The sequence below is a fragment of the Martes martes genome (assembly GCF_963455335.1).
Source record: "Martes martes genome assembly, chromosome: 17".
Classification (NCBI taxonomy): domain Eukaryota; kingdom Metazoa; phylum Chordata; class Mammalia; order Carnivora; family Mustelidae; genus Martes; species Martes martes.
The window spans coordinates 58,763,659-58,790,401 of record NC_137905.1 but is presented as its reverse complement, the minus strand read 5'-3'; the positions used below and the strand labels follow the sequence as shown (position 1 = coordinate 58,790,401).

The following is a 26,743-nucleotide window of genomic DNA, read 5'->3' as shown; positions in this document are numbered from 1 at the left end:
TCTCTTTCAGACTCAAAATGCATCCACTCTTAGCTAGAATTAATAAATATTTTCTTGCCCATCAAATGCATGTGATCAGAGGAGTTAGTCGATTTTGTAAATCTTTGGTCAGAGCCATGACTTGGAAGAAACACTGATGTTCAGGCCGCCCTGAAGTGGGAGGAGGAGGAGTTACCTCTGCATCTGGTTCCCGAAGAGAAACTCTTTCCCGCCTGTATATTTAGTGATCATGTCCAAATCACAAAGCAACACTACTTATTCATTATTTCTTCATATCTTAAGATATATTCAAATCCTTTAGAAATCTGACATCTATATCAAACGGAGAACAACTTACTAAATTCTGTTCGTTATGTGATAGCGGCTACAGCGTTCGGGGGCAGAATGCGTGGACAAGAGCCATCTCAACACCACTGTCTCATCTCTGTGCTGAGGAGGGCTTGTTGTTCCTTCAAGTGATTGCCGGGACTGTTGTGCATGAGGAACTGCTGATATATCATAAAAAAAAGTTGTGAAATGCAAAACTGCAGAGCTATTAATAATGGTTATGTAATTACTCAAGAACAGTGGCAGAAATACCTCTGGGGAAATATCAGCGCAGGATGAAAAGAGTAAGACATCAGATAATTTTTATCAGGACAGGCTTAAGTCTGAGAAGAAACAAGAGTTGAGCTGGAGTGCCTGGATGGCTCAGCTAGTAAAACAGGAGGCTCTTGATCTTGGGTTGTGAGCTTACTTAAAAAAAAAAAAAAAAAAAGAGTTAAGCTGAGTCCAATCTTGGTATTGTGATTCCTTTTAATCAGTTTCATCCTGGTGGATTTGTAGTCTTTCTCATTGTAGTTTTAACTTTTAATTTCATAATGGCTAGTGTTCTATAATTTTTCTAGGCCTAATGACCATTAAAAATGTTCTTTAATGAAGATTTTGCTCAAATACACTGCCATTTTATTTTTTCCCTTTTTCTATGATTTTTTAAAAAAGATTTTTCATTTATTCATTTGAGAAAGAGAGAGCACACAAGCAGGAGGAAAGGCAGATGGAGAGGGAGAAGCAGACTCCCTGCTGAGCTGGGAGTCAGACATGGGGCTCAATCCTAGGACCTGGAGATCATGACCTGAGCTGAAGGCACCCTATTATTTCTTTTATATATATTATTTCGGTTAGATGTTCACAAATGTGTATATACCACTCTGTGTTGCAATTTTTAATAAGCATTTTTTGAGCTATTCTAATGTTTTTAGGGTCATCTTTACTTTTACTAGCAATTCTTCAATTCTTCAATACGCCAATGTTTTAGTTCATAGTCCTTTTATTCAGTTTTCTCTATTCAATTTAATGTTGAGGTTCTTTCTCCTGACTGAATTCTAACTAATAACAGATTCATCCTGGCAGTAGTCCTAGGAAATAAACCCCTACAGATGGGATTTAGGAATTGGTTGACCAAGTCCTTGGGCTTGAATCAAGTGCTGAACGCCTAGACAATAGGAAAGGGGATGCTTATGACCCAGGGCACGCAGTAACATCCACGCAGTAACATCGTAACGAATCTATCAGCTCGGGTTGACTATGATGAAGCAGCAACTGCAGCACACGCCTGGGACTGAGTGGGCGCTGCACTGAGTATTAAGGCAGTCATGGTGACTACAAGGAGTTTGGGCTGCGAAGGATTTGAATACACATCATGGCTTACAAAGTGAAAATGGTAAGCTCAGGGACCTTATCTCCCAGCCGAAGTCCCCGTATGAGAAAGAGAGATTCTATGATAGCCCTAAAAGAAACTCTGATGTCTGGAGCTGCAGGATTCCTACTGCTGAAAATGGAAGCATTACATCGATAACTCACGAAGTTACAATGACCATTGAATACACAGTCTCACAATGTTTCTCATGTGAAAGGGCACTGGCTGATGAAGTGCGATTCTGAATGCTGGAACACGGACATCTGGCTGGAAAAGAAACTGACAATATGGATTCTAAGTTAACCTGAGTTTCTCTTACCAGGTGTCTGAAGAGACGAGCCTTCCTCTGCTAAAACTACCTGGGGCAGATGGCCTGTCCAGCAATGCTAATTCTCTACGAGACTCATCACAACAACCTAAAACTAGTATCAACTCAACATGATTCAGAGAAATAAGAGGAAAGAATGGCTTGATTAAAAAAGAGACCCTCACAGACCCCAAACCTGCAACCCTCCTGACCTGGAGCCCACTATGCTTTGGGTCATGGAAACGCACCCTACAAGCTTGGCACAGCTACCAAGTTCTCCTCAAGAGAGCATGAAGCTGAACTGAGCCCTCTGGTGTCCACCTGCAGGAAGGGAGATGTTCTCTGTCCTCAGTCCCTTCCCTGACGCCATGCTGCTGGAGAAGGTCTCCTCTCTCCCAGACACCTTGGCTACTCAGTTAGGATTAACTGAGCGAAGAGTAATGGGAGTTTGTAGATGTAGGGAGGGCACTGCCAGCCATCAGATATGGTGGAGCCCAGTGAAATGTTGCTGCATTCCACCCCTAAGCTAGGATGTTCTTGAGTATGAACAGGACTGACAAAAAACAAACTTGGCCAAATATCAGGTAGTTGTCTTAGGACCGGATACACTGATTAACAAATGATGCTACCTTAAATATATCGTAAACCATTGGGCCATTACCTGAAAATTGTCCACATCAGGGTAAAGAACTTTGGGACCATCTTACCTCACAGACACCCAAAATATAAGTATTTTTACTTATATAAAAATCACCACATTACAACACCTTCCAAGGACACTTCTTATTTCCTTGGGAGTTATAGACATGACTGATAGTAACTAATGCCACAGATTTTTTTAAAAAGATTTTATTTATTTATTTGGCAGATCACAAGTAGGCAGAGAGGCAGGCAGAGAGAGAAAAAAGTGGGAAGCAGGCTCCCCGCAGAGTGGAGAGCCCGATGTGGGGCTTGATCCTAGGACTCTGGGATCATGACCTGAGCCAAAGGCAGAGTCTTTAACCCACTGAGCCACCCAGGCGCCCCATGCCACAGATTTTTAACACAACTGGGTTGAATGCCCGTTTTTCAGGAATATGTCTCCTCCACAAAAAGTTATAAACTGAGGGACACAGAAATTTCAGCCCACCCAGAATACCATAATGGTAAGGAAAAGAAAGGCTACAAATAGAATGAGGGACAGGATTTAGCAGGATTCATTGAGGAAATACTAAGCTCATTGTAAATTACCTAATGACAGAGTTCCCAAGTGGAACTCCAATACTGTTTACACACAGGACAAAAAGGAAATAAAATTCTGATTAACCAATGTGCTTCTTTCTACACTTGTTACGAACAAGCTTCCTAATGCAACTGAGACTCCGAATGGCCCACCTGAAAGATTATTTAGGTCCATCAGTTACTAGAATGTCAGCTATACTCTGTGTTTTCAAGTATGTGAAATACAAATTAAAAAAATAAGAGGCTTAAACTATGGAAGGAACCTAGATGTCCATCAACAGATGAATGGATAAAGAAGATGTGGTATATATATATATAATGGAATACCATGCAGCCATCAAAAGAAATGAAATCCTGCCATTTGCAACGACGTGGGTGGAACTAGAGGGTATTATGCTTAGCGAAGTAAGTCAATCGGAGAAAGACAACTATCATATGATCTCCCTGACATGAGGAAGTTGAGAGGCAACGTGTGGTGTTTGGGGGGGGGAGGAAAGGAATAAATGAAACAAGATGGGATCAGGAGGGAGACAAACCATAAGAGACTCTTAATGTCACAAGACAAACTGAGTGTGGCGGGGAGGGGGGAGGGGGATAAGGAGAGGGGGGAGGGGGATAAGGAGAGGGTGGTGGGGTTATGGACATTGTGGGGGGGGTGTGATATGGTGAGTGCTGTGAAGTGTGTAAACCTGGCGATTCACAGACCTGTACCCCTGGGCTAATAATACATTATATGTTTATAAAAAAATAAATAAAAATTTCCATTAAAAAAAAAAAGAGGCTTAATTCTCTTTGTTGAAAATGGGGAGGGGCCCCTGGGTGGCTCAGTGGGTTAAAGCCTCTGCCTTTGGCTCAGGTCATGGTCCCGGGGTCCTGGAATCGAGCCCCTCATTGGGCTCTCTGCTCAGCGGAGAGCCTGCTTCCCCCTCTCTCTGTCTGCCTTTCTGTCTACTTGTGATCTCTGTCAAATAAATAAATAAAATCTTAAAAAAAAAAAAAGAAAATGGGGAGGCGCGCCCCTCAGTTCTGTCACAGCATTTAGCTAGAGAACATGCAAACACTTCCTTATCTCTTTAAAGCATCTCTTTAAAGACTAGACCGGGCTTTTGCCAATCAGGCCTCTTTTTCCCCCAGATGCGGGACCAGGATTGTCTTTCTTTTTCTTTCTTTCTTTTTTTTTTCTTCCAGGATTATCTTTATCAGCAAATGGGAGCCAATTTCTTTAAGAGGGAAAGAACTTGGGGTGCCTAGCTGGCTCAGTGGGTAGAGTGTGCGACTCGATCTGGAGATTATGAGTTTTTGCCCAACGTTAGGTGTGGAGCCTACTTTAAAAAAATGAAAAGATCTTGGGGCGCCTGAGTGGCTCAGTGGGTTAAACCTCTGCCTTTGGCTCAGGTCATGATCTTAGAGTCCTAGAATGGAGCCCAGCATGGGGCTCTCTGCTCAGCGGGGAGCCTGCTTCCCCCTTTCTCTCTGCCTGCCTCTCTGCCTACCTGTGATCTCTCTCTCATTGTGTGTCAAATAAATAAATAAAATCTTTAAGAAATGGAAAGATCTTGAGAGCCATCATTTTGAAATGCAGGCATCAAGGGAGATAGCAAGTCTGTCTTTCAGTTCCTGTGGGAGGACAGGAACCTAACTTTGGTGAGTGCAACTACTTCCTGTCATACAGATAAAAGAAGTTTGTTTTGGGAGGCCTGGGTGGCTCAGTCAGCTAAGCTCTGCCTTCGGCCTCGGGTCATGATGCCAGGGTCTTGGGATCTAGTCCCACATCTGGCTCCTTGCTCAGTGGGAAGCCTGCTTCCTCCTCTACCTCTGATTGCTGCCCCCTGCTTGTGCTCTCTGACAGATGAATAAATAAAATCTTCTTTTAAAAAAAGAAGTTTATCTCTGGATAAACTCAATAAACTAACACGCATGATACCCCAAACAAGGTAAAGTTAGGATAATTTTTGTGTGATAAGTGATGCTGTCAACTGACCTTACCCAAGGACTAGTTCATCTGAAAACATGAGCATAGTGGGTTCTATCTGCTTATCTGGGTAACGGTGATATTTTTTCCGCACAGGTCTTTGCAAATTCTTACATGATTCTTTTTTTTTCTTTAAGAGATTTTATTTATTTATTTGAGAAAGAGCGCTCCAGCAGGGGAAGGGCAAGTGGAGAATCTAAAGCAGATCCATAGTGAGTGCTGAGGCCCATGTGGGATCAATCTCAAAACCTGAGATCATTCCTGAGTGGAAATCAAGAGTTGGATGTATAACCAAATGAGCCACCCAGGCACCCTTCTTAGCTGATTCCTGGTGCACATCACATTCCGCCTTAATATCTATTCAATAATGTGGTGTAAGAAATATATCTGGTCTTGGTCCCCGGTGCCCTGTTGCTGGCACAGAGCGCCTACAACCCTTGTTATCTCCCGAGTGATGGGAGTACCTTGTGTCATTCCTAAGGAGCCCCTTTGGAGCCCACCTGAATTTATGCTAAAGAGGTGTGTTAGGGTGGGGTCCCGAAGCAGAAGCAGCGTGGGGCGTGGCCCTCAGAAAGGGCGGGGATTAGAGGCTTGGAACTCACAGCCCCACCCACTGGCCTCCAGGAAGGGGCTGGAGCTGGAGATGAAAGCTCTGTAAATACTCCGGAACAGGGACAGCTGAGGAGCCCCCAAGTCTGTGAACACGCCTGGGGGTGGCACACTGAGGTTCCCTGAGGACAGAAGCTCCTGCCCTGGAGGCCCCTCTGCGCCTCACCCCGTGTTCTTCTTCATCGGCCTGTGAACGTGCTTCCCAGGGTTCCGGGAGCCACCCCAGCAAGGTAATGGAGTGAGAGGGAGGGAGGGTCGGGGAGCCTCTGGTTTGTAGCCAGTCAGTCTGAAGCACAGGGGGCTTTGTGCCTGGACGTGTGCCTGGCATGCGAAGGGGACAGTCATCCTGTGGGACTGAGCCCTTACCCCGTGCCATGGGAAGCTGTCTCTGGGTGGACAGAGGCAGAATTAACTGCATGGTGGTGCCGGTGAGCACACGTCTCAGGTAGTGGAGTGCGGAGAGGACCCACGCGGGGAGGAAGATCCCGTTCCACATCCCGACAGTCACCGCCACACACGCCTGCGGGGACAAACCTCATCACCTGTCTCCTCACTAGCTAGTGTGCAGGATTGTGGGCGCGGGTGGTCGGCGGGACAGCGTCGGAGACTCGATAGGCAGCGCCCAGGACGCGACAAGCTCTAATGAACAAGGGCCTCAGCCAACAGTAACAAGGCAAGTGGGACCCGTGGGTTAACAGACATGTGAGACAGCTACTGTAGGGCGTCGGGAAACATCCTGGATCTGAACTGCAATACACGTGGCTTAAGAAACAACATTTGTGAGTCAAATTGAGAAAATGGAGCACTAATAACATTTGTCATATGTTAAAATAGTTGTTTATTTAGGGGCAAGAAAGCACCACTGCGCATGGGAAAGCAGGGCGGGGGGGGGCAGTGGGGGTGAGGGAGGCTGGGGCAGAGGGGAGTGAGAGAGAGAATCTTAAGCAGGCTCCACGCTCAGGGCGGAGCCCAACACCGGGCTCGCTGGGCTCAGTCTCAACCAGGAGATGGTGACCTGAGCCCGAACCAGCAGGTGGAACTTGGAACCGACTGAGACACCCAGGCGTCCCTTCTGCAGCAGATTGACTTGCAGCCCACAGAAGTGGAAACACGTAAAATACCCGTGAACAGATGAATAAGTAAATAAATAGTGCTATATGGATATCTCGTAGATACAGTGAACTGTTCGTGTAAGCACCACTGAGGAACTGTAAAATAAATGTGTCTCACGAGGGGACCCAAGGAAAAGGAGGACACAACACTTCGCAACTTCAATCATACAATTTCTAGAAAGTGCAAACTCATTGATTATAATGAAAAGTCAGCGGCCGCCTCGAGGAGAGATTATTAAAGAACACAGAGGAGGGCGCCTGGGTGGCTCAGTGGGTTAAGCCGCTGCCTTCAGCTCAGGTCATGATCTCAGGGTCCTGGGATCGAGTCCCACATCGGGCTCTCTGCTCAGCAGGGAGCCTGCTTCCCTCTCTCCCTTTCTCTCTGCCTGCCTCTCTATCTACTCTGATCTCTCTCTGTCAAATAAATAAAAATAAAAAAAAAAAAAAAAAAGAACACAGAGGAAATGTGGGGGTGATGGAAAGCTGCATTATCATGACTGACGGCTTCATGGGCTTATGTGAAAGTCAGTGTCAAACTGTACGATTTAATGATGGACATTGCATGTCATTTGTACCTTACTGAAACTTAACAACACACGGTTCAAATTAAGTCTGGGTTCTCTACGCTTTAGAAGATTAGGTTTGGCCACTGTACGGACTCCACCATCTTTCTCCTCATCAGAAGACACCTGTACAAACAGGTGAGCCATGAAGGCATTCCCAGTTCATTCAACATGGATACTGGCTGAGTCACAAAGACCTCAAGGCTGCACCAAGAGATCTCTCCCGTCCCTGTCCCTGCTTCGCTGCCATGCACAACCATGCCTTCGGTGGACAACCCAGAGGGACCAAGGAATCCACAAAACCTATAGCGTACTTTCTCCTGACAGGCCCTACACAAGATACATCCATCCGGGGGGCCTGAGAATTTCTCTACCTGCTCATCCTTCGCAGTCCTCCCACCTAAACACTGTGCATGCCCTTTCCAAACAGGTACACTGCAACCTGGTCTCCTGCACTCTCTGTTAATCCAGTGTTTCTGGACCAACGATCATTCCCCTGGTCCTTATAATCATTTTGTTTTTTTAAGGTTTTTACTTATTTTTTTGTCAGAGCGAGCGAGCGAGCGAGCACAGGCAACAGAATGGCAGGCAGAGGCTGAGGGAGAAGCAGGCTCCCCACCAAGCAAGGAGCCCGATGTGGGACTCGATCCCAAGACGCTGGGGTCATGACCCAAGCCGAAAGCAGCCACTTAATCAACTGAGCCACCCAGGTGTCCCTAGTCTTGATAATCTTAAAACCAGTGAGGTTAGGCTACAGAATTCAGGAGATCAACGCCCCTGGCGCTGCTGCTGGGCCTGGAGAACAGACTTCCTTCACCATCAATAACCCCCGTGAGTAAGAGAACAAGACCGTTTGCTCAAAAGCACTGAAGGCTGTAAAACAGCAACACCCAACACCCCCCACTTCAGGCTGAGACGCTGACCCCACAAAACATCCTGGCATCCAGCTATAACTCAGGACCACAGAGCCCTGCAGTCGTCCCTCAAAGTCTTGGAGCAGCCATGCAAACCAGGCCAGAGCCGCAGAGCTGTCTTCCGCCGTCATACAGTCCCTTCTGAGGCACACAGCTCTCTTCACCCCTTCATGCCCACAAACGCAGTTAATTCCAACACACACAGAGTGAACAGAAGATTAATGGTGGCTTAAAAAATATGATCTTTATTGTCGTACAGCAAGAGCAATGGGAGGCAGACTGTTCCTGGGTTGGTGATTTGGAGGCTGGGGAAATGCCTTCAGAGTTTCACAAGGACGATACATCCCTGATATGCCGTCCGCCTTTTCAAATCACCAACAGTCCTCTAGGACAAAACTGTGAGGTCCAGGCCCTCTCCTCAGAGAAGAAAAGTGGGGAAGGAGTAAGTGCTCAGGCTGCTCATTAATCCTCCAGCAATTGCCCTGACACTGGGATATGGCCCTGGGCAGGTTCAAAGACTGCAGTGCAGCTGCTCCATACCTGCGATTTATGTCGATGTTCGAATGTATGAACGTCAACACAGGCAAATGGCACCTGCGTGAGGGATTTCCTCCGGTGCTGTTACACTCATCAAATAAATACCTGCACAGTTAAGGTAGTTGTCCCGTTTGAAATTTGTGAACTCCTATGAGGTCAAGTCCCTCAGTAGAAGGCTTTCTCATTTTCAAGGCTTTTGTAACGCCTTTCACTACTGTGAGTTCTCTGGAGTGTGGTGAGGTTAGCCTTTGGTTAGCCATTTTCCACATTCTCCACACTCACGGGCCTTCATCGAGGGGGACCCGGTAGCGTTTTAGGAGTTTGGACTCGTAGGTAAAGAATATCCCACATTCAGATACTCATAGAGCCGTTTCAGTGTGAATATTTGAATGGTCACTGAAATGGAAGACCCAGTGACCGTTTCCCAAAGTCACTGTCCTCCTATAGCCTTTCTCCAGCGTGCACTTTTCGGTGCTTAATGAGGCTAGAACTATGGCTAAAGGATTTCCCACACTCCCTGCACTCGTAAGGTCTTTCTCCAGTGTGAATTCTCCTGTGCTTAATGAGACTGGAGTTTTGAGTGAAGGATTTCCCACACTCAGTGCACTCATAAGGCCTTGATCCAGTGTGTACTCTCTGGTGTTTGAGGAGACTGGAACTGTAAGTAAAGAATTTCCCACATTCACTGCACTCATAAGGCCTTTCTCCAGTGTGAACTCTCCGATGTTGAAGCAGTGCAGAGCTTTGGCTAAAAGATTTCTCACATTCGCTGCACTTATAAGGCCTTTCTCCACTATGAACTCTACGGTGTTCGATGAGGCTGGAGTTTTGAGTAAAGGATTTTCCACATTCACTGCACTCATAGGGCCTTGATCCTGAGTGAACTCTCTGGTGTTTTATGAGACTGGAGTGGTAGGTAAAGAATTTTCCACATTCGCTGCACTCATAAGGCCTTTCTCCCGTGTGAACACTGCGGTGTTGAAGGAGTGCAGAGCTTTCGCTGAAGGATTTCCCACACTCACTACATTCATACGGCCGTTCTCCAGTGTGAATTCTCCGATGTTTAATGAGGTTAGACTTGTTGCTAAATAATTTGCCACATTCGTCACACTCGTGAGGCCTTGCTCCAGTGTGAACTCTCCGGTGCTGAATGAGGCTAGAGCTCTGCCTGAACGACTTCCCGCATTCCCCACACTCATAAGGCTTTTCCCCAGTGTGCACTCTCCAGTGGTCACTGAGGCTGTAGCTCTTGCTAAAAGATTTCCCACATTCACTGCACATGAAGCATCTTTCTCTAGTGAGGTCTCTCTGGTGATGAGCAAATGTGTGTTTGCAACTGAAGTCCTTCGTGCCTTCTGCCCAGCTGCGTTGCGGTTTCCTTCCATGGGAGGACGCCCCATACTCAGTCCTCCTGTATGACGTCTCCCTGCTGGGTGGGGCCTGATGCTGGAGGAATCTCGAGGTGGCCAAGATGTCCCTCACAACCTCCCCACAGGAAAAGGGTTTCCCTAACACACAGAATTTGTAGTCCTTCACAAAAGAGGCTCTGCCCGTGTTGCTTCTGAAGCATTTCTCTCCAGTGTGCTGCTCCTGGTGCGGAAGGTCTGCATCGAAATACAACTGTCCCTTGTGTGCCCCAATACTGTAGAGATTCTGTCCACAAAGTGTTGCCTGGTGCTCACTGGACAGCAAAAGGTCTCTCAAGTCCTGGCCACACACCTCACGAGGATGGGCCTTCTGGGGAGACACAACTGCCTGGAAAGTCCTGATCCGTGACGCTCTTTGTACAGAAACGCTCTGCTCAGGTGCCTTGTCATCTTCTGCTCCCTGCTTGCAGCCTGAAAGCAAGAAATGCTGGTGAAGTGGATGCTGCCTGTGGTGGGAGGGGGCAGCTACTATGCAAGCTCCAGATGTGCGTCTAACAGACCCAGGAACCAGTGCTTGGGATGGTTTGCAGGACCAGGGAGATGGCTCAGGTGGAAGATGGGGCTGCTCAGCGGTACTAGGCTCCAAAGAGCAGAGAATGGGAGAGGCCTCATGAGGTGAAGGATGCAAGCACACCCTGTGTGACCCAGAGGACAGAAGTGGTCTGCAATTTATTCCTCTGCCAACAACTTTCCAAAGCAACCTATCTCCTGCTGACACACCTATTCCGTGCAGAAGGGTGTGTCAAGTCCCAAGGAAATAGACTGTAACCTGGCAGGTGGTTTTCAGAACTGCTTACACGGGCACACCTCATGGTGCAACAGCAGCCAGTGTGCAAAGTGCTGAAGATGGCCTGGTGAGAAAATGAGTGGGATAGGGATCCCAGAAATGTGAGGTTAACCCCACACCAGAAGGAAGAGTAGAAGCAAGTAACAGGGTTGACAAATCGGCAAAGTGCCAAGAAAAGGGAAGAAAAGACAGAAATGAAACGTGGCCCCTGGCATCAGAATACTAGTCAAACAAATAGGCTTCTGGTCTGATGTGAACACAGCACTGACATCATCTCCTCCAGGTGCCACTCTGCAGCCTTTGTGTTGTATGTGCATCAATGTACCTACTGTGAACCACCCTGGGGTCTCCAATCCAACCCGACTCCCACAATCAGCAAGCCCACGACAACTTCATGATACAAATTCTAAGGAAAAGACAGTTGAGTAGCCATCAGTATCCCAGAACAACTCAGCACACGACAGCCCATGGCAAAGAGAACTAAATAGTCTCCAGAGAAGTCTGGAGGAGAGTTTCATGAGAATAGCCCATGGTCCATAGACATAATAATTTTGTCAGAGACAGCAAGTCCTGGCACAGGGAGGCAAGAGGAAGCCTCAGCAGAGAAAGGAAACAGACATGGAACATGCAGGTATCTTGCATCAAGACAAAGTCACCCAGTCAGGGAAAGGGCAAGTAAGGGGATATCCATTGGGTTCACTGCAAGACTCCTGACCCTGATTCCTTCCCTGAAATTCAGCAGGAAAGCTGCTGCTGGGGCTGTTCAAGGAAAAAGGGTGGCACACTGACCTCAGCCTTACCAACCACAGCACCTACCCCCGGAATTGGGGAAGGAACCAGTGGCTCATGGTCCCTATGTCAAGACAGACTGCTCCTGGGGACCAAGGGAAGGTCAGAGACTAGCTCAGGCCACAGGGATGGGGTTGAGTGTCTTACCCAAGGAGGTTATAAGTGCCAAGTTCTCCAGCATCACATCCTGGTACAGACATCTTTGAGCCTCATCAAGGAGACCCCATTCCTCCCAGGAGAAGTACACGGCCACGTCTTCAAAGGTCACCCTGCCCTGGCAGGATGGGGACAGATGAAACCACAGAAAGATCCTCTCCCAAGAACCCACATCCCTTTTCCCACCCACATCTACCCTATGCCCATCCTCCCCCGATCATCCCAACTGAGAGGAAAAACCACACCCCAGTGCCTGGGTGCCATGATGCCACTGTCTCCTCATGGGCCCACTGATCAGAGGGTCCTGCTGACACAAGAAGACGCAGGTAGACGAGTGAATATCTAAGTTATGGACCTGGCACAGAGGGATCCTCCTGGCCATCTGGGTTATTCTGCTGAAAACCAGGGCCCTGGCATCAATGAGGCATACTCCCTCCCCAAGTACACATCGTTCTCAAGCCTGAATTCCACAGCCACATGCCTATGGTCACCACACCTCATTGTCCCGCACCACAGAAATCTCCCTGGGCTCCCCCACACATCACTGGTATTTTTATCACCTCCTCTTCACCCCACTGCTGAGGGCAGGAGTCCCACTTTAGGGTTATGGGGATGGCCAACACATGACACCTGACCGTGGACAGAGGAGATGGACAACACTTTAGTAATCACAGATATTCACAGCCTGGGAGAGGGACACCACACCCCACACAGGCCTGCATGGGGTGGCACTCTGAAAAAGAGTGAATAACCAGGAGCTGTGGAATGCAAGCTTCATAGGATTAAGAGGGTGAGGTGCCTCCTGGTTCCTGTAAGAGGATGGGATTGGCTTGTCTGAGTAACTCCATGGGCTGGCAGGGCACTGAAACCTATCCAAAGGGATAAGCAGGAAATGCACCTTTGATGAAAAGGTTGTTGAATTAGTAGGAGACCTTCCCAACAGCAGAAGAGTGGGGAGGAGAACTTACACCCAGGCCTTGAGTTACTGCACCTTGCACCAGACAAGGTCCTCCTCCACCTGTGCTGCACGTGACCACTCAGCAATCACCATCTTTCTCTGTCCATCCGACCCTCTTCCAAAGCAAGGCTCCTTGGTGGCCTACCCTAGGCTTAGTGACTCTCACAGATGATCACATCAGCACATCACACGTGACCTTATTCCTCCAGGATGAGACACCCCAAACCCTACCACAGTCCTCACAAAACTCTGGTGGAGTTCAGAGTGGAGAAGCACCAGCAGCACAGGCCCAAGTGTCATCACGTCTTCTGAGCTTCTGTGTCCCTCTCATGTCTACTCCTCTGCTGGAAACCTTGGCCACCTGCCCAAGTATCCTGTTCCTGACGCACTCTCCCTTCATGGCCACTCACATCCCTCATCTCTGAAGTCATACCATCTTCTAAGTATCCGGTCCTGGTCCTCCTTCCTCCCCCAACTTCCTGGCACAGTAACACTTTTACCACCACAACCAGAAGACTCACAACTTCTCACAATTGGGACCCACAGCTCACTCACCTGGGCCCACATGGTAGCCATGATGTTTTAAGATGTTTCCCTTCTGAACCGCTCCGCAGAGTTCCAGATTGGTGTGTCTTGCTGCTCACTCAACGCATCCACTCAGAACTCTCCAGAACATCTCCCACCAACATCACTCACACTACCAACTCCCTCATCTCAGTCAATGGCGCTTCTATTCTTACAGCTGCAGATACAAAAACCCTACAGCTATCCCTGAAGCCTCCCTTTCATCCTGTCTTGGTCCACATTAGCAAATCAGTGGTCACTTTTTCAAAACACATATCCAGAATCCAATGACACCTAAGCCAGCACTCTGGGCCAGTAACCCTCACGGAAACTCTGATGACAGCTTCCACCCCGATCTTCCTGCCTCCTCCGGCAGCCCGCAGTCTACACTCCATGCTACAGCGGGATGGATCCTATGAAGACCTTGGTAACACCAGGTAGCTGCGCATACCCAAGCCTCGCAGGACCACCAGAGGACACGCCCAACTTCTCAGGCAGTCACTCCAGGCCAGACTGCTGTCCCCTGCTCTTTGCTCTCACCCGCCAGAAAACAGAACGGTGCGTTCCGAACAGGTGCAGCTGAGTGTTAACTCGGGCGTGTGCACACTCCGCTACCAGTCCCCGCATAGCCGTGCACGCACACTGGTTGTCGGAAACGGAAACCCCTTCACAGAACTCCCGGCGCGGGCCTGGGGTTTCCCCAGGGTCCCCAGACTCAAAACTGGGGGAATGGCACTTAGGAGTCCCGGGACACAACAGCGCAGAAGACAGGCGGGTGGGGGTCGGGTCAGGCCACCTCCCACTCGTTTGTGCTGCCTCTGTAAGCGCCTCTGCAGCGGCGGGAACTGGGGAGAGCCCAGCCTTAGACCAACAAGACCCGGGGTCCACGGGCTCAAAGCTCCCTGTACCCTCGCCCGGCCCTGAAGACCGGGGAGGCGGCAGCTCAAGCTCCGCACCTCAGGGCTCAACATCGCCCCTCACGACGTGCCCCCCACGGGAGCCCGTTCCCGCGCGCAGCCCGCCGGCGCTCACACACACGCCCGGACACCCCCGACTCCCTGTCCCGGACACCGGGGCCTGGGCCGCAGGGCCGCGAGCTGGCGCCCCGTGCTCGGGCCTTCGGGGTCTGGGTGGGGGGCGGCGGGGAAGGCCCGGGGGGCGAGCGCTTACCGGAGCCGGGTCCCTGGGCGCGGCCGCCGCCATCCGACTCGGTGGGCGGAGCGGACACCGGGCCGGTGGTCCCGGTGTCCGCCCCGGCGAGAGGCAGCCCGGGCCGCGTTGCCGAGCTGTGGATCCGCGAACGTGCAGCGAGGACAGGGCCTCCTCTCGCTGCTTCTCGGTCGCGTTAAGTCAGTACGGACGCAGAAGCCAGACCCTCTCACCGGGCGCGCAAAACCGACAGCAGCTGTCATGGCCGCCGTGCGGAGACAGCCGGAAGTCCCACCCGCGCGGTATGCGCACGCGCGGAAGAGCCTCTTCTGAAGCGTTCACTGGACAGCGACGCTGTCGCTCGGCTCCAGGCATGCTGGGCGGAGTAGTCCCCACGCCTGTGCCGCCGGGAGTCAAGGAGTTGGCGACGTCCGGCGGCGAAGGGTCGGCGTCTGGTGGGAGTGGTGTTGGGCAAAGGCTGATGTGCGGCTTCGCTTCCTTTTTGAGAGTACACGATCGTGCTTCTTTGCAGTGCTCTCTGCAGCCGACCACCCAAGTGTGTGCAGACATTTCGGACCCAGCGAAGTCAGCAGAATCCCGGAGGCTAAGGATGTCTCTCTGGATCCTCCCAAAGGCCGCAAACCAAACAGACACATCATACAGTCCGTCAAACACTGATATGTCCACGCCTAGTGGAAGCTAATAAACATTATCTTTTTTCAGTTAGTGTCTCATAATGGTACACTGACTGCTGCGTCACCCCTTAGCAATAGGCAGGTGGACAGACGGGTGGCACTTAGGCTCTGGACCTTCTGCGCAAGACCACAACACCCCCCGCTTTCCAGGCAGTGTTCCTGGAGTTTCCCAGATCGCCTTTCCCAGACACCACCATACCCGGGCTCACCTTCACTGTGATGGCACTGAGGGCCCTTGGACAGGAGTTCACACTTCCTCCCCACGTGCACATCACTCTTCCTGCCACACCTGTCACAACTGCACTCCCATAGCCACAGCCCCTTCCTGTCCTACATCATAATCATCTCTGCCTCTCTGATTGTTACTCAGCATATGCTGCCTAGGAAATGTGTGGCTGAATCAAACAGGACCAAGTACTATCCCAGACTCTGATTTCCCCATGACAGAGGCAGCCTTGTCCTAATATGGTCTCCCTCCCTGTAGAGGGCACACTACAGACACACTCACACTTCTCCTTTTCTGAGGGCACCACTCTTTTCATGAGAACCTAATGCTGATGGGCTCTCTTGAGGATTATCTCATTCAACAGCCCAAAAACCAGACAGTGTGGAGGGACTATGATTCCAATTTTCAAAGAAGGGATCTATCTCTCAGAGAGGGTAAGGGACTTCCACAAGGCTGCTCAGCTGTTACACCGCTGAGCTGGGGACAGTTAGGTTACACTGCCCTGGACCCACTCACCTTGCTCCCTTCTGTTCTTCTCCAGTGGAAATTTCCCAGGACTTGGGCCAGGATTCCCAAACACCTCACCTGCCAGACTGTCTATGGAGCCTGGGACCACCAAGTAACCCCACCCCAACATCTCCACCTGAGGCTCTCCACATCGTCAGTGTCACCTTAGACCATCTGTCCCCTCACTACTATTGGCAATAGTTCCTCCCCACGGAGGGAGGAAGCCTAAATATGGCTCCTGTGGCCCCTCCAATCTATGCCCCCATACTAAGCTATCACCCAGTTATCACTGTCACTATTACAGTGTGAGGCCCTGAAGGACTGAGAGTAGCCACTGAGACCCTCACATATCCCTGCCGGCAGCTATTGCAGGAGACTTTAGCTCTTCCTCACCGTTCTTGGTAAATTGCAAATTGTTAAAACAATGGCTGCTAACCTGCTAGAAATTTTCCATTGCTCCCATAAAGCCCGTAAACCTCCCACCTTCCTCTCCCAACCAGACAGGCTTCTTGGCCCTGGAGACAAGCATTTCTGTGTAAAGACTTCTAGGCTCCAACTTGTCCCCCCCCACCTGTCAATCTTTAAACCTGTCTGAGCCTCCAGGCTGTACCAAGGTATGCACCCAACGTTCTGCTCTGACTCCCACCATCATCAAATATACAGAGATGGGATAGGTTGTTTTCTCTAGGCCAGACTATCTCCACACCCATTCCCCTCATCACACTTGGTCCTTGGAGACTGTGCAATTCTGTGTGTTGTTTGGGCATCCATATTGCATGCCTGTCTCATGAGTCTCTTTATTTGTGCATTTGTGTTGCCAGGCTGTGGTGAGGTCTGGAAGGGTCCCCAGTACAGGAGCTTCTCTCCCCATGGAGTTGGGGGTGTGTCACTATCCTGGCACATGGTTGTTCACCAAGTTCTCCAAACTCTTGTGTGGTATGATTGATCATTAACCCAATCTCTAGCTCCTCTCCACTTCATGGAGGGTGGGGCTGAAAGTTCTAAGCTCATGATTTGGTCTTCCTGGGACCAGTCCCCATCCTGAAGCTATCCAGGAACTGCCTCATTGAAACGGAAGACATTCCTTTCACCCAGGAAATTCCAGATGACTTAGGGGTTCTGTATCAGGAACCAGTTAGAAGACCAAGTATTAAAACAAATGATGTTACTAGTGCTCTCATCACTTAATAAATTACAAGGGCTTTAGGAGCTCTGTGCCTGGAACTAGGGACAGAGACCGACATATATATTTTCTGTTATCTCACAGCCTGCTTCACAGAGGTCTTTCCAAACAAAAGCTTTCCCTTGTACCAAGAGGTATGTGCAAGAATATTCACAGTAGCAAAGCCCTGGAGACAAACCGGGAAAGAGGACAGATAAATGTTCCTCTCCACACAGTGGAGCATTATCTGCAGCTCCATAGTCCTCTTATGGAAGCAGTGAGAGAAATGTCACAATTTACCCCAAAGAATACCCCCTTCTGTGATTCAAGCCATTTTCATACGGTACCTTCCAGTTTGTCAGTGTAATTGAGCCCAGTTTCCTAGCAGAAACCAACTCACAAATGCCTTCCAAGTAACCAGCACAAGTAAGTGCTGTGGCCCCAGCTGTGCACAGAATCTTTCCATTTCCTCCAAACTGCCCTTTCAAAGTAGTTCTGCAAATAAGCTCCTCATTCCCCCATACCTGCCATTTCTGGAAGAAATGAGCAGAAATCATTTTACCTTTCCTGGTGTTTGTCAATAAAACAGCATTCTGAGACTTGCGGTCACGAATCACATCAGGTCCGGTTTAGCTGTTAATGTTTCCAGTGTATCACAGAGATGTAACATTTGAATATAAAGGTTCCCTTTTACAGGCTGGGGCCTATTTCTGGGTTTCTGCCTCTGCTTTCCACCTTTTCCCGCTCATGTGGCCCAGTAAAGACAAAGGGTGAGGACAGAGGGCAGGGGAGCAGGAGGGGAAGCGTCCCTCGACCACCGGGAGCTGCTCTTCGCGTCCCGCGGTTGGACGTTCCCGGGTTGCAGCAATCGGCCCCGACGCCACACATCCGTGCGCTCGTGCCGCGGACCCTCTGGCCGCCTGAAACCCGTCCGCCACCTCTCCGGGCACGTGAGCTACTCTAGCGACGAACGAGAAAGCCCCCCTCACCTCACGTTGCAGGGAAGACAGCACGCGCACAACAGGATCAGGAGACGACGCGTTCCACACGGGGAGGCGCCACGGAAACGCACGCAGCGGCGCTCGCGCTTCTACGTCAGTCCACGGCGCTGCCCCTGAGGAGGCCCCCGGTGTGCGCGGAGGCCCCGCGGTCGCTCTCCTGGTGAGCGTGCGGGTGGCGGTGGTAGGTCGACGACCGGCGGCGGCTTCCGCGGGAGGGAGCGCTCGCGGGGCTTCTCTCCTGTGCGGATTCTCTCGTGCGCCAGAAGGTCGGTTCTGTGGCTGGAGGATGCTTCACACGTGCTGCACGTGAAGGGCTTCTCTCCCGCGGGAATCTTCGGACGCGCGAGTGGGTCGGACGCTTGGAAGAAGCCTTCGTCACACTCGGCACAAGGAAATGTCCTCTCGTTCTGTGTCTTCTCTGACGGGCTGGCGGCCGAGACAGACACCGGAAGAGCCGGGGACTCTGTTCACACCTGGGTGAGTTTCGGGTTTCGCCGCGTCCTCCCTGCCGTCCCCCGCGTGTGCATTTCCCCTCAGTTCTCCGGTGGGTGGGAACGGGCTCAGGGCTGACCTGGACCGGCCGAGAGAGAAGCCCTGGTCCCCCCTCCGTAAGGACATCGTGATAGGAGGGTCCTTCCAGGGCCCCTTCCTGGGACCCGGATGTCCCCAGAGCCGCCCTTCTGGAGCTAAGCGGATTCTTCAAAGAGACACTGTCCTCTTCCCGGGTAATGAGCGGGGAAGGTATTTCACTGCTTTGACTGGTAATACTGTCATTGACGTGATAAATGTTGTCACCATTTTCTTTAGCTTTCTCTCCTGTGGGGGAGAAAGTGACTCGGTGAAGTCGTGCCCAAGAAGGAGCCGCATGAATCTCTCTGGTACCTCGGCTTACCCCACTCACCCTGTCCTGTTTCCAGGGAAGTACCCTGGGGAGTCCAGGAGGGTGTCCCCATGTTCTCTTCTGTTGAGGTCCCTGCTGACAACTGTTTCGTGAAATAAACAATGACTTCTCTTAAGGGTATATTCTCAGAAAAGAGGGCTTCTTGTCCCTGCATGTGGATGTGGACCTGTAAAAAAAAAAACAAAAACCACCTCATCACTATGGTATATGGATCTGTTGAGTGACAGAAGCCTTTGTAGAAGACCTTCCCTCATGAGGCCTTCCCAAGATCCCACTACCACATGCTGCCACATCCACTATTCTGCCCTTACCCTCGCTGGCCTTAAAGTTCACGGTTATTTCTAATTAGTGTGCCATTTTCAATGAAAAAAGACGAATACTCAAGATCTCTGAGGGAAGAATGAGCTTGTGTTAAGGCATTTCTCCCCATTCTTGAGGTTTCTGCTCTACTGTCAGTTTCTTAGTGAGTCCTTCTACCATCTCACTGGTTAAAATCAATTAATATGTTGGCTCTTCTATGTCCTACTGAACAGATGCCTATAAAACATCTGCTCTCATTTTGCTTACTTAGCATGGCAAAGGGTCTCTTTGGTGAGAACTAGTAAGTGTGTCTACAATAACCCTTCCTTCTCTACCCCCATGCAATTACAACAGGCTGTACTTAATCCTTACACACCTCTGACCCTCACGCCAGGAGCTGAAACCCTCTACTCACTAATCCAGGTTGCTTCATGCCATCATCAGTCATATTTTCCATGAATTTCTCCAGATTTCTGCCACTGGCCTTCCATTTCTCTTTCAACATGGCCCTGTCACTGCAGTGACCATTGATCATAAACTGTTCCAGGACCAAACGAGAAGTAATTTCATCCTTGCTGTGTTTTTCTGGCTGCAGCCATGAGTGAAATAACTTATAGAGATTTTGCAGTTCCTGCCTTGCACATGAGTTATTACTGTTTTGTAATAAACTGAGCTGCGTCCTCGGGAACTCACAGATCTCCTCTTCCTCCTGAATGGCTTGTCCTTGACTGGGTTTATGCTCTAGGTTTTCTGACTCGGGATCGTTCCTAGATGGTTCTCCCTGAAATGAGATTCTGAGGTCTAAAGCCATTCTTAACAGGAATTCTCAGAGACATTCAACTTTAGATATTCAGTTCCTCCTGATTTGTTTCTCTGGAAGTCTGTTGTACCAGCTCATAGGTACCTAAAGAGTGCAAGCTAGAAATAGAAGAGATACAGAACTAATTACAGCACAGGCATAATTTTTAAAAATTCAGTTTCAGATAAGTTCATGCATAAATTCTACTAGACATGTAAGAAAGAATGCTAATCTTACACAAACTCTCCCAGAGCATAAAAAGTGGGAACACTCCCCTTTTAATGAGTTCAGCAACTCCCTAATAACAAAAGTTTATAAGTACATTAAAGAAAGGTACACTACAGGTCAAGATCTCTCACAAATGGTAGGTGTAGAAATGGAAAGCAAAACATTTGCAAATCAAAACCAGTGACATATATAGAAAATAATAAATCACAAAACAAGTGGGGTTTCCCTTCTTTTTTTAAGTTTTTAAAAAAATTTATTTATTTGAGAGCGAGCACATGCACAGGGAGTGGGAGAGGAAAGGTTCCCGCTGAGCAGGGAGCCCAATGCGGGGCTTGATCTGGGATCATGACTTGAGTGGAGGGCAAACATTCAGCCTACTGAGCCACCCAGGTGTCCCAATTGGGGTTTACTTTCCAAATGAAAAGTTGGGTTAAAATTAAAAAGTCAATTACCATGTGAATAGAGTTTAGAAAAACACAATATAATCATCTCCTTGGATACATTAAAGGTGTTTAATGAAAGTTGGGGTTCATTACCAAAATATATTAGTAAACTAGGGATAATGAGAACTTCCTTGATGTCATAAAGTATATGAAATACACCCAAACTCATCCTTAAATGTTTTCTCCTTAAAACTGAGAGATGGATGGCCACTACCAATTCTATGCAACATTGGACTACTCTTTATTTTTTTTTTAAGATTTTATTTATTTATTTGACAGAGAGTACAAGTAGGCAGAGAGGCAGGCAGACAGAGAGGAGGGGACGCAGGCTTCCCGCTGAGCAGAGAGCCCGACGCGGGACTCGATCCCAGGATCCTGGGATCAGGACCCGAGCCAGAGGCAGCAGCTTAACCCACTGACCCACCCAGGCGCCCTGGACTACTCTTTAGTCAGTAAAAAAGGCAAGAAAATATATCAAATATCATTATTTTATACATGCCCTGCTTTTGTTTCCAAAAAAGTATCAAATATTCTACGAATATTAGGCAAGGTGAATTTTTGCAAGATGTCTGATACAAGACCAATTTGCCAAAATCGTCTGGATTATATTATGACACTAGCAGCTGAAAATTAAATTTAAAAAAATACTCAACTCTATGTATTGCCATTAAACATAAAATATCTAAGAAAAATTCAATGAAAATGTGCAAGCCCTCTAAAGAAATACCCAATATTACAGATATTATATGTATAAAGAGTAGCCATGTTTGTGGATTGCAAGACTCAATTCCAACTGGAAAAAATCAATTATCCGCAAGTTGCTATATAAATTCAATGCTATGTCATTGGAAATCCAACAAGTGGTTTGTCTGTGTGTGTGTGTGAACACTGACAGCTGATTCTAAAATCATGGCTAAGAATAGTCAAGACTAACTAAACATAATAAAAAATAAATTTTAAAAAGTAAAATAAAATAAAAAAATAAATTAGAAAAAAATACCCAAGATAATTCTGAGGAATAATAATGTTTCAGGATTTACATAATCACAAAACAAAACTGATTATGAGACTATATTCATTAACACTGTGACCATGGCACAAGGATAGACAAATAAGGCAACAGGGCAGAATGGTAGCCTGATGTAGATTGTTATCTATACGGTCACCTGTTTTCTATAAAACATGACACTGAAGTGCATGTGCTGACAGGAAAGCTTATTTTTTGTCTTCAATAAATGGTGCTAGCTCAACTGAATATTCATAAAGGAGGAAATTCATCCTGACCCCCATCCTACCCCATTTACAAAAATTAGTTCTAGATGGGTTTTAGAAATCTGAGAAATGTAAAATAAAGCTTCTAGAAGACCACCTGGAAGAATATATATAAGAACTTATAGTAGAAAAATCTGTCTTTTAGACAATACAGAAAGAACTCAGCAGGAAGTTCTTTTTCGAAGGAAAAGACTGACATACTGGACTACATTAAAATGAGAGGTAGTGTTCATCAAGTGAAGTCATTTATTCATTTAAAAAATGCAGCACAGTAGGGAAGATATTTTCAATATATAGGTAAAACACAGAATGAGTTTGCAAAAACTTTTTCAAATCAATGGGACAGAAGACTGATTTCTAGCAAAATGGTCAAAATATTTGTCAAAGGCAGATATCTTATAACAAAACTACCATAGCATGCTATAAAATACCGCCAGAAAGACAAAAATCAAATAGACTGAGTGTTGACATGGACTGGAACACCTAGAACTCTTGGTCACTACTGGTGAGTACTCACTGTGGAAATGTTGCGACTGGTATCGACTAAGTCTGTGTTTATGTATTCAGGATGTGACCGTCAGTGTTACTCCAGGGCATTTATTCAACAGAAAAATGTACTCACCTACATCACAGACATATCTGAATGTTTATAACATTATAATTCATAACATTCTCAAATTGTAAACAATCTAAGTGTCCAACATTAAATGGAAGAGATTATCATTAACTCATAGGGTCATATGATTATTCATATGACTAGCACTGATCATTGAATGATCAATGAATGATCATTCATTGATAGCACTGAAAGTGAATGAACTGTTTCCTACAACATGAAATAGCCATAAATCAAAATGTTGAATGAAATAATGCAGAAACCGGGGCGCCTGGGTGGCTCAGTGGGTTAAAGCCACTGCCTTTGGCTCAGGTCATGATCCCAGAGTCCTGGGATCGAGCCCTGCATCGGGCTCTCTGCTCGGCAGGGAGCCTGCTTCCTTCCTTCTCTCTCTGCCTGCCTCTCGGCCTACTTGTGATCTGTCTGTCAAATAAATAAATAAAATCTTAAAAAAAAAAAAGAAATAATGCAGAAACCAAAATATACATTTTGTTTATTCCCACTTATGCCACATCAAAAGCACATAGATATTATCAGTATTATTTAGGATGTTGGTTACTTTTGGAAACAATAGTAGATCCCGTGGTAGGTACATGTATGAAGGGCTCCATAGAAGGACCCCATCCCAGAACTAAATACGATTCCTGGGATGCCAGACTTCCAGTTTCAGCTGGCAACATCCCACCTCCTGATCTTGGAGGTGGATATTCAGAAGTGTTTCTCTATAAAAATCCACCAAGCTATCTACTTTCACTTTTTCGTTTTCTGTATGAGCATTCCACTGCAATAAAAATGTTCAATTTTAAACAGCAAATGGAATCTAAAATTATAATTGGACATATAATTGAATAAAGGCAATGATCTGGTACAAATATGATCCACCAGTTATTGTAAGACAAGAAACTCTTAGAAAAAGTTGAGAATAGAGTGAATGAAATAGAAGAGACAGATGGGAATCCATACAAATGACCTCATCCTGTGTCAAAACCCCTCCTACAGGAGTGCCTGGGTGGCTCAGTAGGTTAAGGCCTCTGCCTTCGGCTCAGGTCATGATCCCGGGGTTCTGGGATCGAGCCCTGAGTCAGGCTCTGGGCTCTCTGCTCGGCAGGGAGCCTGCTTCCTCCTCTCTCTCTGCCTGCCTCTCTGCCTACTTCTGATCTCTGTCTGCCAAATAAATAAATAAAATCTTAAAAAAACAAAACCCTCCTACATCAGACACGAACATTTGTATGATGCATCTGCCCCACCCACGGTCCCCCAGCTATGCTCACTGTGTCAGTCCAATGATACATTTCTTTTTTCCTTTTTTTTTTTTTGAAGATTTTACTTATTTATTTAACAGAGAGATCACAAGTAGGCAGAGAGGCGGGGGAACCGGGCTGCCTGCCCAGCAGAGAGCCTGATGCCAGGCTCAATCCCAGGACCCCTGGATCATGACCTGAGCCAAAGGCAGAGGCTCAACCCATTGAGCCACCCAGGCACCCCTCCAGTGATACATTTTTTTTTCAAAGATTTTTTTTTTATTTGAAAGAGAGAGAATGAGAGAGAGGGAGAGAGAGTATGAGAAGGGGGGGTGGGTGGAAGGAGAAGCAGACTCCCCACTGATCAGGGAGCCTGATGCGGGACTCGATCCCGGAACTCCAGGAGCATGACCCGGGCCGAAGGCAGTCGCCCAACCAACTGAGCCACCCAGGCGTCCCACTTTTTTTTTTTTTTTTAAGATTTTATTTATTTATTTGACAGAGAGAGACCACACGTAGGCAGAGAGGCAGGCAAAGAGAGAGAGAGGGAAGCAGGCTCCCCGCTGAGCAGAGAGCCCGATGTGAGACTCGATCCCAGGACCCTGAGATCATGACCTGAGCCACCCAGGCGCCCAGTGATACATTTCTTTTTTTTTTTTTTTTTAATTTTATTTATTTATTTGAGAGAGAATGAGTGAGAGAGAGCATGAGAGAGAAGATCAGAGGGAGAAGCAGACTCCCCAAAGAGCTGGGAGGCCGATGCGGGACTCGATCCTGGAAGCCGGGATCATAACCTGAGCCAAAGGCAGTCGCTCAACCAACTGAGCCACCCAGGCGCCCCCAGTGATACATTTCTTAGGAAACTTTCTCTTCACTGTTTTTTTCCTATTAACAACTATCCTTCCTTGTGAAAAACATTTGTCCCTGCTTCACTGCTTTTTTCAAAGTTACAGTGTTACGTTGATTCATTTCTAATCCCTTCCACTCAAGTGTAGGATCCAGTAGAGATCAAATTGAGTTTGCATTGCTCAATATTGATTTCTGTCTGCACATCACTGTTACCTGGAAAACTGCAGGCACACCACTGGGATGTCAAATGAATAACAGATTTAATTCTACTTCTATATTATTGCTCTATTTTAGTGTCCCTCGCCCATTTTGTATATAGTTAACATTCCAAAGATTTTTTTTTTTTAAACAAATTTCAGGGACATCTGGGTTTTTGAGTTGGTTAGGCATCTGCCTTTGGCTTAGGTCATGATCCCAGAGTCTGGGATTGAACCCAGCTCAGCAGGGAGTCTGTTCCTCCCTCTGCCTCTGCCCCCTCCCACTACTCCTGTCCCAGCCGCTCTCGTTTGCTCTCTCTCAAATAAATAAATAAAATCTTTATTACAAAAAGCAAATTTCATGCCACAAAAATCAGAAAAATATGAGTGGCAGGATTAAAATGTGGGCACACAAAGACCTAATTAATTTGTTAGTCGATGTCATTTCATGATTTGTGTCAAGCTCTGATCAGACTAGCCAGCCACCCTGATGCCATCAGTTAATGAGGCAGCGGATTCTGGAAAAACCCAATAGGAGAAAGTTGAACACATTCTTAGCTTTTCCTAATTCATTTATCACAAAGCTTCAAGTCAACCTTTCTAAAATCCTCAACCGGTCAGGTCACACTGCATTTTATTCCCTCTATTCCTCCTTCTAGCCCTCAAGAAAAATACCGAGACCTTCTTGGTCTTGCCAGGGCCATCTCTCCCCTCCAGCCCCACCTTAGGTGTTGTGGCTGGTTCTTTACATCCACGTACATCAGCCTCCCTCCCTTTCTCTCCTTTCTTCTGTAGAAGCCAAACCCTCTTCTTCATCTGCCCCTCCCCCCAGGTTCTCTTTCTGGATTACCTTACATTTGTAGACATCACTTACTCCTACATAGACACAGGTGTAGAGCATTATTAGAGCTAAGACCTTGGAATTAAAACCTGACTGTCACGTTAAAAGTTCTCATCAGGGGCGCCTGCATGGCTCAGTCAAGTGTCTTGGCTCAGGTCATGATCCCAGGGTCCTGGGATCAAGCCCCAAATCAGGCTCCCTACTCATCAGGGAGTCTGCTTCTCCCTCTCCCTCTGCCTGCTCCTCTGCCTACTCGTGCTCTTTCTCTGTCAAATAAAATCTTTTTAAAAAAGTCTCATCACAGGGACCCCTGGATGACTCAGTCCCTTAAGCACCTGCTTTCGGCTCAGGTTGTAAACCCAGGGTCCTGGGTGATCACAGGGCTCCCTGCTCAGTGGGAAATCTGCTTCTCCTTCTGTCCCTCCCCCGTTAATTCTCTCTCCCTCTTGCACACTCTTTCTCTCACATAAATAAAATCTTTAAAAAAGAAAGTTATCATCACAAGAAAAAAAATTGAAACTATGTAAGATGACGGACGTTAACCAGACTTACTGTGGTGATCATTTTGCAATATATACAAATATTGAATAATATGTTGTACTCCTCTAAGTAACATAATGTTATACATCAAAATTATATCTTAAAGGGGCGCCTGGGTGGCTCAGTGGGTTAAAGCCTCTGCCTTCGGCTCGGGTCATGATCCCAGGGACCTGGGATCGAGC

At 47.7% G+C, this 26,743-nt stretch overlaps 2 protein-coding genes across 2 annotated transcripts; both read right to left on the bottom strand.

Moving 5' to 3' along the window:
* Positions 1–8,602: 8,602 nt before the first annotated feature.
* LOC308358863 (uncharacterized protein) lies at positions 8,603–15,020 on the bottom strand. The gene is made up of 3 exons (XM_080829342.1): positions 14,765–15,020; positions 12,064–12,190; positions 8,603–10,751 (listed from the first exon to the last, which is right to left on the bottom strand). The coding sequence occupies exons 1-3, from the start codon at positions 14,795–14,797 to the stop codon at positions 9,355–9,357; spliced, it is 1,557 nt and encodes a 518-aa protein (XP_080685468.1). The 5' UTR covers positions 14,798–15,020; the 3' UTR covers positions 8,603–9,354.
* Positions 15,021–18,423: 3,403 nt separating this feature from the next.
* Positions 18,424–20,346, bottom strand: LOC308358472 (zinc finger and SCAN domain-containing protein 4-like; the record flags this gene model as incomplete). Its single annotated transcript, XM_080828649.1, is given in 4 exon segments — positions 18,424–18,743; positions 18,746–19,150; positions 19,236–19,401; positions 19,951–20,346. Coding segments are annotated over 4 exon segments (1,287 nt in total).
* Positions 20,347–26,743: the final 6,397 nt, after the last annotated feature.